Source organism: Sinohyriopsis cumingii, chromosome 11 (assembly GCF_028554795.1).
Source record: "Sinohyriopsis cumingii isolate HCF-2022 chromosome 11, ASM2855479v2, whole genome shotgun sequence".
In the NCBI taxonomy this organism is placed as follows: Eukaryota; Metazoa; Mollusca; class Bivalvia; order Unionida; family Unionidae; genus Sinohyriopsis; species Sinohyriopsis cumingii.
The window spans coordinates 97,670,484-97,683,763 of NC_142971.1; the positions used below are offsets into that span (position 1 = coordinate 97,670,484).

At 33.7% G+C, this 13,280-nt stretch overlaps 1 protein-coding gene across 9 annotated transcripts in view; it reads left to right on the forward strand.

Moving 5' to 3' along the window:
- Positions 1-13,280, forward strand: part of LOC149789081 (uncharacterized) — a 209,356-nt gene that overhangs the window by 104,044 nt on the left and 92,032 nt on the right. For all 9 annotated transcript variants that reach the window (XR_016424299.1, XR_016424303.1, XR_016424304.1 and 6 more), the window contains 4 exons: positions 5,230-5,349; positions 6,068-6,125; positions 8,545-8,658; positions 10,981-11,040. Coding sequence is in view for 1 of the 9 variants with exons in the window: in XM_089975266.1 (XP_089831392.1) it covers positions 5,230-5,349; positions 6,068-6,125; positions 8,545-8,658; positions 10,981-11,040 (352 nt within the window). In the remaining 8 variants the exon portion in view is untranslated. The remainder of the gene's footprint in view (positions 1-5,229; positions 5,350-6,067; positions 6,126-8,544; positions 8,659-10,980; positions 11,041-13,280) is intronic.

The window sequence follows — 13,280 nt, forward strand, 5'->3', positions numbered from 1 at the left end:
TTGGTACATCCCATTTTCATTACCAAATTTTCATATGCCTTTATTAATGAAGAAGTATATATAGATCCTGTACTGGCCTAATTTAAGTAATATGCATGGTTCATTATTGAAATGATATTTGATTTATAAGTAAGGCAAGGATATATGACTTTGATTATCAGTGACAGTTAATGAGTAAAAACTATATATATATATATATCAGAATTTTACATGAAAAAATGATAAAGCAAAAATGTTTAGTGTAAGAATTTTTTGGTCACAGTAAAATGTTATTCCTGTGCTTGTTTTTGAATTATGACGGAATAGAATCCGTGTTTCTTCAGTCCCTCATATTTGATTTCACCAAGACTTTTGTCAGATTGATTGCCTTTTTTATATACCATTTTGGATCAACCTTTTAAAAATGTTTTCTTAGATTCAGAGATTATCTGCCCACCTGATTGAAGTAAACTAAAGCTGGGTAGGCTGAAAAATATATAAATAGGTAATAACATGTTACCATTTATTGAAACAACTTTTATATTGATTCAAAAGGAGATTTAATATATGAAAAAGAAAGACCACAAAAATTATAGTTTGAAGGACATCCATCCCATTTTGTATGAAGATATAAAAAAATAAGGAGCAGCTGCTGCACCTCAGACTGTGGTTATATGTGTTTTAACAGTATTAAATAAAATATGGTAATATGGGTTTTAACAGTATTAAATAAAATATGGTAATATGTGTTTTAACAGTATTAAATAAAATATGGTAATATGGGTTTTAACAGTATTAAATAAAATATGGTAATATGTGTTTTAACAGTATTAAATAAAATATAGTAATATGTGTTTTAACAGTATTAAATAAAATATGGTGATATGTGTTTTAACAGTATTAAATAAAATATGGTGATATGTGTTTTAACAGTATTAAATAAAATATGGTGATATGTGTTTTAACAGTATTAAATAAAATATGGTAATATGTGTTTTAATAGTATTAAATAAAATATGGTGATATGTGTTTTAATAGTGTTAAATAAAATATGGTGATATGTGTTTTAGCAGTATTAAATAAAATAATGGTTATGTGTTTTAACAGTTTTAAATAAAATATGGTTGTTGTTGTTGTTGTTGTTATTGTAGGGTTTAATGCCATTTTTCAGCACACGATAAGCTATACATGGCAGCCAGTATTTATGGTGGAGGAAGAACCCGGGAAAATCCCGGAAAGAACCAATGACCCTTGAGAAGCTACTGGCAAGTTTTCTCACATACCCACATTGGCCAAATCCGAGACACAAAAATACGCAGACAGAGGTGAGATGGCAGTGATCTGTAACAGAGAGTGCTTTAGGCCACTTGGGGTCCCAAATAAAATATGGTGATATGTGTTTTAACAGTATTAAATAAAATATGGTGATACGTATTATAATGGTATTAAATACAGACATGATTTTTCTCCGTTTTAAAGCAGAATTCTGCTTTTCTCCTGACTTGATTCAGATTTTTCTTGATATAGTCCATTTTTTATATCATCTCCAATCCAGTTTTTAAAAAATGTTCTGTCTGCTCCCATTCTGCAGTGACCCTTGTAAATTATGCATTACATATATTAGTTAGCACACAACTCTCGAAAGAGTATTCTGATTGGTAAAAGTTTAAATTCATCCAATGAATCTTTGTGTAATGGAAACTGATGGCAATGGAAAGAAGAAGCATGCATGCAAAACATGGCATCCCGAGTTGTTGAGAGAGTCCATGACACAAAAAGGTTAGATAAAGGTTTAAAAAATGTATGGAAATGGGAATGGCCGGAGCGAAAAGTTCATGGAAATTGAGTTGGTCAGTTTATAAGAAAACTGAATGTCAGAGGACTGGCATTTTGCGACCTCTGCAATAGAGATTATGGTAATCACAGTTGAAAGTTTGGAACAGCACCTACAAAAGAAGCTGCATAAGAAAAAATTGAAGCTCAGAAGGCATCTAAAAAAAGTGCATTTAATTACTATAAGAAGAAAGATTTCTTACATGAGAGAACAGATGTAGCCCATTGTCAGAATATGCACACTGCATGTCACCAATACAAGCACCAGCTTGAAAGGAAAAAGGCTGTCATTGAGAAGCAATAGAAACAATTGCACATTGAACCAAAAAGAAGTCAGTGGTGACAAAAAGGAAGGCTAAACAATCATTGCCCAAGCCACAAAAATAGATCGACTGGTATATCAACAGGTTGTGTCCACTAAAGAAAAAGACAAGTGAATGTATGGGATTATTTATATATAGTTGATGTACTTGGGTGTTTATTTTACAGATTTGTTATGAAAAGAGAAGTATAATATATTTGCTGCAAAAATTGAGAAATTATTATGACTTAATTATGATGTGAACACTGACATGCACATGAAATAATGTCAGCATCAATAGTATTGGAGAACAGATTCATGTGACTATAAATATTGTGAAATTATTTGTCAAGTTGAACATTTTTGGTAAGTTTATTAGTTTTTGAAATGATTATTTTGGTTTATTTTAAGATCATAAGTTGCACAAGGAGCAGTTTTTTATGAGTGTAAAATGCATTTTTGGCTGAGGGCCTTTGGCCCCTGGACCCCCAGCTCGAGTTCACTGCCCCTCAAGACCATGTTGGGGGAGGACACCCAAACCCTCTTTACAAATTTTTTAGCTTTTTTTCATGGAAGACCAAAATCATGTCTGTAAATAAAGTGTGGTTATCTTACTATAACGGGATTAAAGTGTGGCTTTATGCATTATCGTGGTGGTATTAAATAAGGTGTGGTTATATGTATTATAACAATATTAAATAATATGTGGTTTATGTATTATTATTATGACAGTATTAAATAAGGTGTGGTTATATGTATTATAACAGTAGTACATAAAGTGAGGTTATATGTGTTATAAAAGTATTAAATAAAGGGCAGTTGTATGTGTTATAACAGTATTAAATAAAGGGCAGTTGTATGTGTTATAATAGTATTAAATAAAGTGAGGTTGTATGTATTATAACAGTATTAAATAAAGTGCAGTGTTCATCCATGGAAAAAAGTTGGACCATTCAACATAAGTAAAATACCCTACCACATTAATACATGTATGTACACTGGCAGCTTGTATAAAACTTCATGCATTCATTTTTAAGGACCATCCTTTCAGTATTCAGATATTTTCATTCTTTTTTTTAAAAACTTGAAGTAAGGGATAAACATAAGCAAATTGAAAGCCTTGATACCACAATTAGCTAACTTTCCCCTTTAGCTTTCTAAAAAGAACTTTTAAGCTATCTTCACACTAAAAAGCAACCATTCCATGAAAGTTGATTTGTCACAGCTAAAGGCTTTGGTTCTTTGTCAGCAATGGAATATGACATAAAGCACCTTTCAAACTAATGTCTAGAACCTCCTTTACTTGACCGTTCTGGTGGCCTAGTGGTTAGAACATCCCCCTCAGATATGGGAGGTCGTGGGTTCGATCCCCAGCCAAGTCATACCAATAACTTACAGAAATGTTACTAACAGATACCTTGCTAGGCGCTCAGCATTAAGAGTTTAGTGTTAGGACTGGTCGGCCTGGTGTCAGGATAATGTGACTGGGTGGGACATCATGCTACATGACTGTGGCATGATGCCTCATTGCAGACATCATTATAAACAGTCACACTGCAGACATTATAATGATATGACTGAAACATTGTTAAAGCTTCATTAAAAATCCAGATCACACACACACACACACCTCCTTTACTTGTTTGTTCAAACCCTGCTTCCTAGTCATATTAGCTCAGGCAGGCAGAATCATTGTGATGCATGCCTGGTCTTATGAACTCAGGCAGGCAGAATCATTGTGATGCATGCCTGGTCTTATGAACTAGGGCAGGCAGAATCATTGTGATGCATGCCTGGTCATATGATCTCAGATAGGCAGAATCATTGTGATGTATGCCTGGTCTAATGAACTCAGGCAGGGAGAATCATTGTGATGCATGCCTGGTCTTATGAACTCAGGCAGGCAGAATCATTGTGATGCATGCCTGGTCATATGATCTCAGATAGGCAGAATCATTGTGATGTATGCCTGGTCTAATGAACTCAGGCAGGGAGAATCATTGTGATGCATGCCTGGTGTTATGAACTCAGGCAGGCAGAATCATTGTGATGCATGCCTGGTCTTATGAACTCAGACAGGCAGAATGATTGGGATGCATGCCTGGTCTTATAAACTGAATTATCTGCAGTTCCATTTTGCTTAAGACAGACTCAGCTTTCATTGCTGAGAATGGGCTGTCTTGTGGAATCTGCCTATTATTGTGAAACCTCTTTACTCATTGAACTATTTGCTTCAAGAGCATCAGTAGGAACGCTTAAGGAATTTAGAGTGGTGCCTCAAGTAAACGGTGCTAGTCAGACAATACCATATATCCATAGTATGGACAGGATTTAGCATCAATCCCTCTATCCAAATCACTCGTCTGACTTCTGCTAAATTGGGCAGAAAACTTTTAGTGAACGTATTACTAGAAATGAGCTTGAAAGGGTTAGATTTGCATGGTAGCGGAGTACTCCAAATATATTATGTTGGGTAATGTTTTTTCCAAGAAATGTGTTTTGCTCCAAATATTGGTTTCTTAGTAAAACACATATTAATTACAGCTTGTGTATGGCAATATTGTTATTTTGATTTATTATGAAGTTATGTTTGTATTTAACCAACCAACAACAATTTCTGATTAATTTCATGATATCTTTCCAACGTGTTAGAATCATTAGCTGAAAAATATCATAGATAATTTCAACAGTTTAAAGGAAGAAATGTTCTATGTTGAATTTGTGGAATTTTTGTTTGCCCATCAGAGCATCAGTCCATTTTTTGTTTTATATATTTAAAGTGGAAAGTGTGTGTATATGTGTCAGTTTTTGACATGAAACATGTGGTCAGGTAATATTTTTCATTTAGTTGTGGGGAAAACTCAGGAAATGTTGTTCAATTAACCTTTGGAAACCTTACAAAAGTAAAAATTGATTATGATATATTTGTCCTTGTTTACAGTTTTGTTTATTTACATGTCCATTATGCAGAAAGTACAAATAGTTCTCTATTTTGCACATTTGCTTTATACAAGGTATCTTATCAAATGTTTGCATATGTAAAGCACTGTTTCACCTTTCAGTTTTATTTTCATACTGCTATGAATCACCAACACTCAAGATTCTTTTTTGTACAGGAAGCTAAAAATAAACATAGAGAGGAGCTAGATAGTCTGGAAAAGGAAAAGGAAGATTTGAATTACAGGCTACAAAAATTAGGAGATATGGTCACCAGGGAAACCTCACTCACTGTCAAGGTCAGTAAATGTATTGATAATGAAGTAAATGTAAATACAGGTAAATGTTATGTCAGAGTTCAGATAGTCTTGCTGGTTATGCTAAAATATGCTAACAGCCTGTGTCATACATTGTCATATAAGAACACTGATTTTTCATATATTTAAAAATGTAGACTTTTAGGAAATCAGAAATCCAAAATACCAGTAAACATTATAAGAATGCATTAGAAATACCAATAGATATTAAACTTTCATTTAATTTATTTTCCTATCTATCTGTATGTGATAAGTATAAATAATCAATTGTTTGCCTGTCTATATGTAATTAATTACAAATCATTCATTTATCCATAGATAAAAAGATCTTTGAGGAAAAGATATAAAAATATTGATATTGTTTGATTTTTAGCTTTTTCCTTCTCCCCGTTTGTATATGTAAAAAAAAAGACTACTAATATGGACTTTTGCCTGAGAGACATATTATGCAGTTCTATTCAAAAACTTCAAAACAATAGGTAACTAATGTAAACATTGTAATAAGGGTTAGTTTCTGTAGTTTGTAATTGTTGTACCATGGCAGGGTCATTCACAACCCACAAATGTAAAAAATATGTTATATGTACTGTTTGTTACACATGTATGCTTTAAAAATTGTTAAATGTTTCTTAAATCTCAATTTGTTCTGTATGAATTATTTTAAATAAATAATCGATTCAATATCTTTTCAATTATTCAGATGGAGTCCTTGCAGGCTGAAAATGATATAGCAAAAGAGCAATTAGCAGTTATGAAAGGTGAGATTATAATGCTTTAATGAGAAGAGTTCTAAAGATATTGTTCCTTTTTTTTCTAAGGCAAACATTTGGAGAAGTAAATATTGGAAAGTGCCTTAGCCGTTGCTTACAGAACCATTTCTTGTTATCCCATTGTGATCATAAAAAAATTACAATCATGGCATGGCTATGGTTTGTTTTAAAGTTTGGAATACAAATTAGGAATGGCTCCTTTATCAGAATGACAAGTGAATTTCACTTGTATAACTTCCACTCACATGATACTTTCCCGATAAAAAATTCCATGATTTACTATAACAGATGATTATTAAATCTTGTTATTGCTTTCTCTTCTAACTTGAAGTTCATGTAAACATTGTGTTTTCACCAGAATACTTCTTATGGTGACTCTTTGATTTTAAGTGAAAATGATGCCAATCTGATGTCCAATATGGCCACCATGGCAGTTGATTTAAAAATCTTGTTATAGATCAATACTACTTGAGATGGTTACAGTACTTGGCAGTTAAAAAAATGTATTTTGACTTTATATAAATTCTTTTCAGCCAGTCCATAATCAGTCTCTTTGAGGAAGTTTTATTTTATTTTAATGTTCCAGAACTGAATAATACAGAACAGTGTTTGTGTTTGCTTTCTAATTGGTATTGATAAGGTCTATTGAAAATCATGTTTTAACAAAATCTTTGAAAACATTATATCATTCTTCATTGTTGCTTGGAACACTTCCTCAATGCTAGAGTGAATTTTCTTTTTTCCCACAACTTTCTATTACATTTCAATAAAATTTCTGAGTAAATTCCATCTTTTATTTTTAAGGGAAACTTGAGTGCAGAGTTGCCCTTCACTTTTATTTCAAGGAATATAGATATTTGTACTTCAGGAAAACTGACAGTAAAAACATATTTTTTTGTATTATTAGTGCCCCTCTTTTGGTTTGTAAATCACAATTCTCGTACTGTTTTGAAGTATTTCAATCAAACATGGTACAGAAGTCAAGCAAGTTTAGAAGTGATGCCATTTGACACTTAGAATTTTCTGCATTCATTATATTTTTTGTTTCTTGGAAACAAAGTTAAAATGTTTGTATGTAAATTGAAAATGCTGCACCATAAGGGGGGGTTATATTCTTGTCACACCTGTGATGCATGTTGCAAAAGGTGATACAAAGCAGTCATTTCCAGGGAGCCACAGTGATTAGCATGCTGGACTTTTGAATAAATGGGGTCATTTTGAATCCTACCATTGGAACAGCCTGGGTCAGCTGCCTGGTGTCTTCATGGGCAAGGCACTTGACTCTAAATGACCTAGCACTAAAATAACCTATCTGTGTTGCTGTGCCAATAAACATCAAAGCAATCAAAATCATCTGTCTGGCAGCAATGTTTGGTTCAAGTTTTATTTAAGGGCAATATCAAGTTTTCATCAGGGATGATTACTGGACTTTGTCCACCCACAACTATATCAGGGGTGAAGGAAAATTCCTAGAGATTGATGGTGAAGGATATGGTCCATTATTGTCACAGTATATGTTGAAATATTGGGTGGATAGAGAATATTTGAATATTTGGCAATATTTTCTGTTGTTGCCATGAATGAATTGGTTAGAGATGTATGTGTGTATGATTTAGATTTTTAACATAGCTTTAAAAAGTTCCATCATATCACTATGATGTCTGCAGTGTGACAGTTTATAGTGATGTCTAGCACTGGAGTGTCATGCCACAGACATAGAGCATGATGTCCCACCCAGTCACATTATCCTGACACCAGGCTGACCAGTCCTAACACTAACCTCTTAATGCTGAGCGCCTAGCAAGGCATCTGTTAGAACCATTTTTTGGAAGACTTTGGTATGACTAGGCAGGGGCTTGAATGTATGTCTTCCTGCATCCAAGGCAGACACTATAACCACTAGGCCACTGGAGCGGCCACAGGCGGAGATGTTTACCATGATAATAAATATCACTATAGGCATGGAGGTCAAGAGGTCAGGTCATTGTGGTCAGTTTTCTCGTTTTGTTGTAGGGTAAATGATGTGTATATGGATGACTCCTATCCTGATTCATCAGTCTAAAGGACACATTCTAGAAGACACAGGATCTAAGCATCAAAAATCACATGTTAAATGGTTGTTTGGTGTTTCAGGGTAATTTGTAAAGATAAGTGTGTCTTTTCTTTCATACTTGTATTCCTGATCAGGTTTGTTAAATATTAGCTGAGGAATAGAGATCCACAGTCAAAAGATCCACGGTCAGTGTCATCAGGCATTTTTTGTCATGTGTTATCAGGATTGCAGAGGTAGGGTAGTTAAAACAAACAAATTATTTATTATTATTATTATTATTATTAAATTTGTTTTTACTATTATTATTATTATTAATATTATTATTAAAGTTATTTTTATTACTTTTACCCATAGCCAAACTTGAAGCCATGAAGGAGAACAATCACGATGACAGAAATGATAACAAGCACTTGGCTAATGGAGAAGAGTACAACGAAGAGAAGAAAGGCCTGCATACAGACCAAGAAGGTTTGTCCATTTATCAAACTACTTGCAGGTAGATCGAAAACTTAATGACCTGTCATGGCTACAATGGTAGTAATGCTGTATATAGTGTATGATGACTCTATTGTCTTAAACTAACAGAAAGGAGTGAAAACCATCAAGTTTTGTTCAGTTCAACAAATAAATTTATTTCCCTCAAATAGAAAGTGAAAATTTAAAAAGAACTTACAGTACTAGGAACTAAATCCCAAATAGTCCTACAGGTTTTATCACAAGTCCCAAAGTATAGAGTATTCCAAATGAATTCCAGTGGTGTTCAGAATAAATTCCAATTTGGAATCTGCAGATGTGCCAGTATTGAATGTGCTAACATACTCCAAACTCTCCTTGAATCAACTCATAATAATCAGAAGACTAATCTTAAGATGGGGTTGAGTAATTCTGAAGTTAATAAATGTATATACCTATCTACCTGATCTTTGTCATAAGAACTATTTCCTGGAAATAATGTCATCTCAGTGAATCTTTCCATAAAATTCATAAGCATGCAGTTTCAAGAACATTCTCAGTTTCTAAAACAAAAGAAATAGACCTTGAACTCAACATCTGTAAACATGTTTCTCTCCAAATAATAATGATCTTAAAATATAATCTAAAATCATAATCAAGTATTAGCTATGTAATATGGTGTTTATAAAAATAAGAAAAAGATGTGAGTAGTTAGGTAAGACTCTACCTGCAATTACTGACATAGGTCAACCACACAATACAAATTAAATATAACACACAATGAGGAGCATGCAAGTAGGCTTTAGACTTCATGACTCATGTTGGCTATAGTGGTAGTAATGCAGTGTATAGGGGTTTGGACATAATTGCAGATCGGTCTAAGACTTCATAACCTTTATGGTTATAGTGATAGTAATGCTGTCTTTATGGGCTTGGACAGACAGGTACTCCTACGATTTCATGACCGATCATGGCTGTCGTAAAAGGAATGCTGTGTATACTGGCTTGGACAGACTTGAAAATAACTCTAATACCTATCAACCACTCAATGATAGAACTCCTTTAAACAAGTCATGACCCCTCAGTAATAAAACTACTTTTAAGTTCTCTGTAAGGGCAGTAATTGCTTCTTTAGTGACTGACCTGGAGTCATTTACATGGCAGGTTTCCAGCATTCATGATTTGTTATAACCAAAAGAATTTCAAATAGGAGACACTTTTTTTGAGGAGTGCTTGATTAACTTGTCAGTTTGACTTGAGCACATCATAAAATGATCAGCAATGTTTCATGAGTGAAAATTGTCGATCCTAAGATAATAGTTATGGGATATTTTGCAAGTGGGGAGGTGTATTCATGCAGCCTTGGGGCATTAAACAGATTTCGACCACGGAGATGTTGCAATTTTCCTTGCTGTTTATACCCAAGATATTTATCCAAAGAGATATGCAATTTTTTCTTGCTGTTTATACATTAGATATTTTATGCAAAATGAAACTTTGTATCAGTTGCTGGTAGCAGAATTTTAATGAATTTGAAAATACCAGTTGTTTCCCAAAATGTACAGACTACAGTTTAGATGCAGGAGAAAAAGAAACATATTGGCCACACCCATTACATATACCATATCCTTGGAAAAAGAAACATATTGGCCACTTCCAGTGCATATAACATACCCTTGGAAAAAGAAACATATTGGCCACATCCAGTGAATATACCATACCCTTGGAAAAAGAAATGTATTGGCCACATCCAGTGCATATACCATACCCTTGGAAAAAGTTTGGGAATATCTTGTGAAACATTTGGTAAATGATACATCAAAATACTAATCATTTAAAATAATCAACCATTTGATAAATCTTTGACAAAAATTTAACCATGTAATAACTTTGATATATAGTTAACCATGTAACAACACTTTGATATTTGATCATGTAATAACTGTGATAAATTGCTAACCATATAACTCTTTGATAAATAGTTAACTGTGTAATAACGCTTTGATGAATAGTTAACCATGTGATAAATAACTAAACATATGATAATTTGCTGATAAATTTACATTGAATTGTAAATAATGCACAATCTGAATATGTGTCATAATGTAATTCACATTTTGTTCTGATGACCTGTAACAGCATAATCTCTCAGTCATTTGTCATTCACACTTTCTTTTTCTTAAACTGCTTTGCAATTAATTCAAGAAATGGTTTTGTTTTCAAAAAGAGTGAGAAAATGCAAGTAAAAATACAACAATTTTACTGCATTATTTCATATTACAAATATTTTCCATATGTAAAACAGTCAGCATGGTCATGTCCATATTCTTGTTTCAGTTTTTTGTCCAGATATCATTCCGACAAGTACAAAGGACCAGATAACAGAACAAAGTGAAGGTATTTATCACATTTATCTCTTATAGTAGAATCTCTAAGGAGTGGGGGATATAAAATAAGCCTGATGCACTCTTACACTGCCTATGGGCTTGGGAATGTTAAATAAATTTGGTGCACTCTCCTGTATGTCATAAAAGGCAACTAATGGAGTAAACGTCATGGTGGCTCAATGAATAGTGTCGATGTGTGTGTGATTTGGATTTTTAATGTAGCTGTAACAATTCTTAGTCATATCGTTACAATGTCTGCAGTGTGGCAGTTTATAGTGATCTTTAGCACTGGGGCATCATGCCACAGACATGGAGCATCATGTCCCACCCAGTCACATTATCCTGTTCCAGTCCTACAAGTCCCAATACTAACCTCTTAATGCTGAGTGCCTAGGAAAGCAGCTGCTCGTACCATTTTTATAAGTCTTTGGTATGTAATGGCAGGGCTTTGGTCCCATGACCTCCCACATCCATGGCATATGTTCTGACCACTTAAGCCACCATAGCAGTTGGATAGTGTCAGACTTGAAGACCAAATCAAACCCTTCTGTCATGACGTTATGTCATAAAGAATAAATTGTTGAACACACTATGGCCAAACACTTAGCAATCCTACATAGCAGGATCTGAGTAATACAAAGTCATTATTTATGTGGGCCCCAGGTTGCCAGTTGTCTGAGACACTCACCTTTAGATATCATTCAAACATCTTGCCTCTCTCTATGTAGGTTCGAGTCATGGCTTGGCCAACATAAATATATGACAGATCTTGCCATTAGCCTTCAATGGGTCATTAGTTCATCCTGGGGTTTTCCCAGGTTCTTCCCCAACCATAGAAACTTTCTGCCCTGTTAAACCTATTATGTGCTGAAAAATGTCATTAAACCAAAACAAACAAACAAAAGCATAACTGTGGCTGAACACTTAGCAATGCCATATAGCAAGGTCTTTGAGTATTATGCAAGCTTTATGATTATATGATAAATAATAAATTGTTCAGCACACTGGCTGAATACTATCAAATTCATATAGCAAGATCTTTGAGTACTAGACAGGCCTTATGATCATGTGGTAAATAAAAAAAATGTTCAACAAACATTGTAGCTGAACACTTAGTAACACAACACAGCAATGTTTTTGAGTAAAATACAGACTTTATGATCATGTAATAATAATAAATTGTTCAACATATATTGCTGAACACTTAGTAACACCACACAGTGTTTTGAGGAAAACACAGGCCTTAAGATTATGTGATAAATAATAAATTGTTCAACATATATTGTGGCTGAACACTTAGTAACATCACACAGTAAACCACAGGCTGTAAGATTCTGTAGTAAATTGTTCAACATAATAAACCATACTGTGGCTGTTCACTAAGCAATGCCAAATAGCAGCATTTTTTATTAATACGCAGACCTTAAGATTTATTTGATAAACTATACATTGTTGGACACAGTGTGCCTGACACTAAGTAATTACACATAGAAAGGTCTTTTGGTAATACACAGACTTTATGGTTATGTGTTAAGTAATACATTGTTCCACATACATCACATAGTGGCCTATAGCTACGATGGCGTAGCCTCAACTTGATTTGATGTGGTTGAGGCTACGAACCGATCCCATATCATGTAATGGAGCAAAAGAAATCATCACTAAAGTCAGAAAAACAAACAGTGTAGAAATCAACTACGTAAGTATAATCATGTTGTGAAAGAAGTTTTGCTTATTTTGAATTTATTAAGCCCTTACACATAAAATAAATTGGCATGGTTGCTCTAACCTTATCCTGTCTGCCATGACAGATAATGCGAGACTCTCGCCGTGACCCCTTTTCTACATAAGGCTTGCCAGACCATATTTTGGATATTCTACGCTATATTATTATTAATCAAGTGGTGAATAATTGCTTCTTGGTGGAATTTAAAAGTTGCCGATAAACCGTATTTACTTTTAATGCGCAGAATTTCTGACCCAAACAGCGCCAAATTTTTACTACGATTTGTTTACATTTCCAAATAAGGCGTCAATGTCCTTATATGGCACACAAACAAACGAGGCTGAGAACGGAAGTAATCATTATTTGAAATAATATGGCGGACGATCTAAACGAAAATATCGGCTAAAAAAGGTAAACAAGATTTTACAACTATTTCTACAGTGATTTTCAATACTTCCGGTATTAAATAAGAGGACTACTCAATTTATTGGATTATATCAAGGAATTTGTTTAAAGTGTTATTA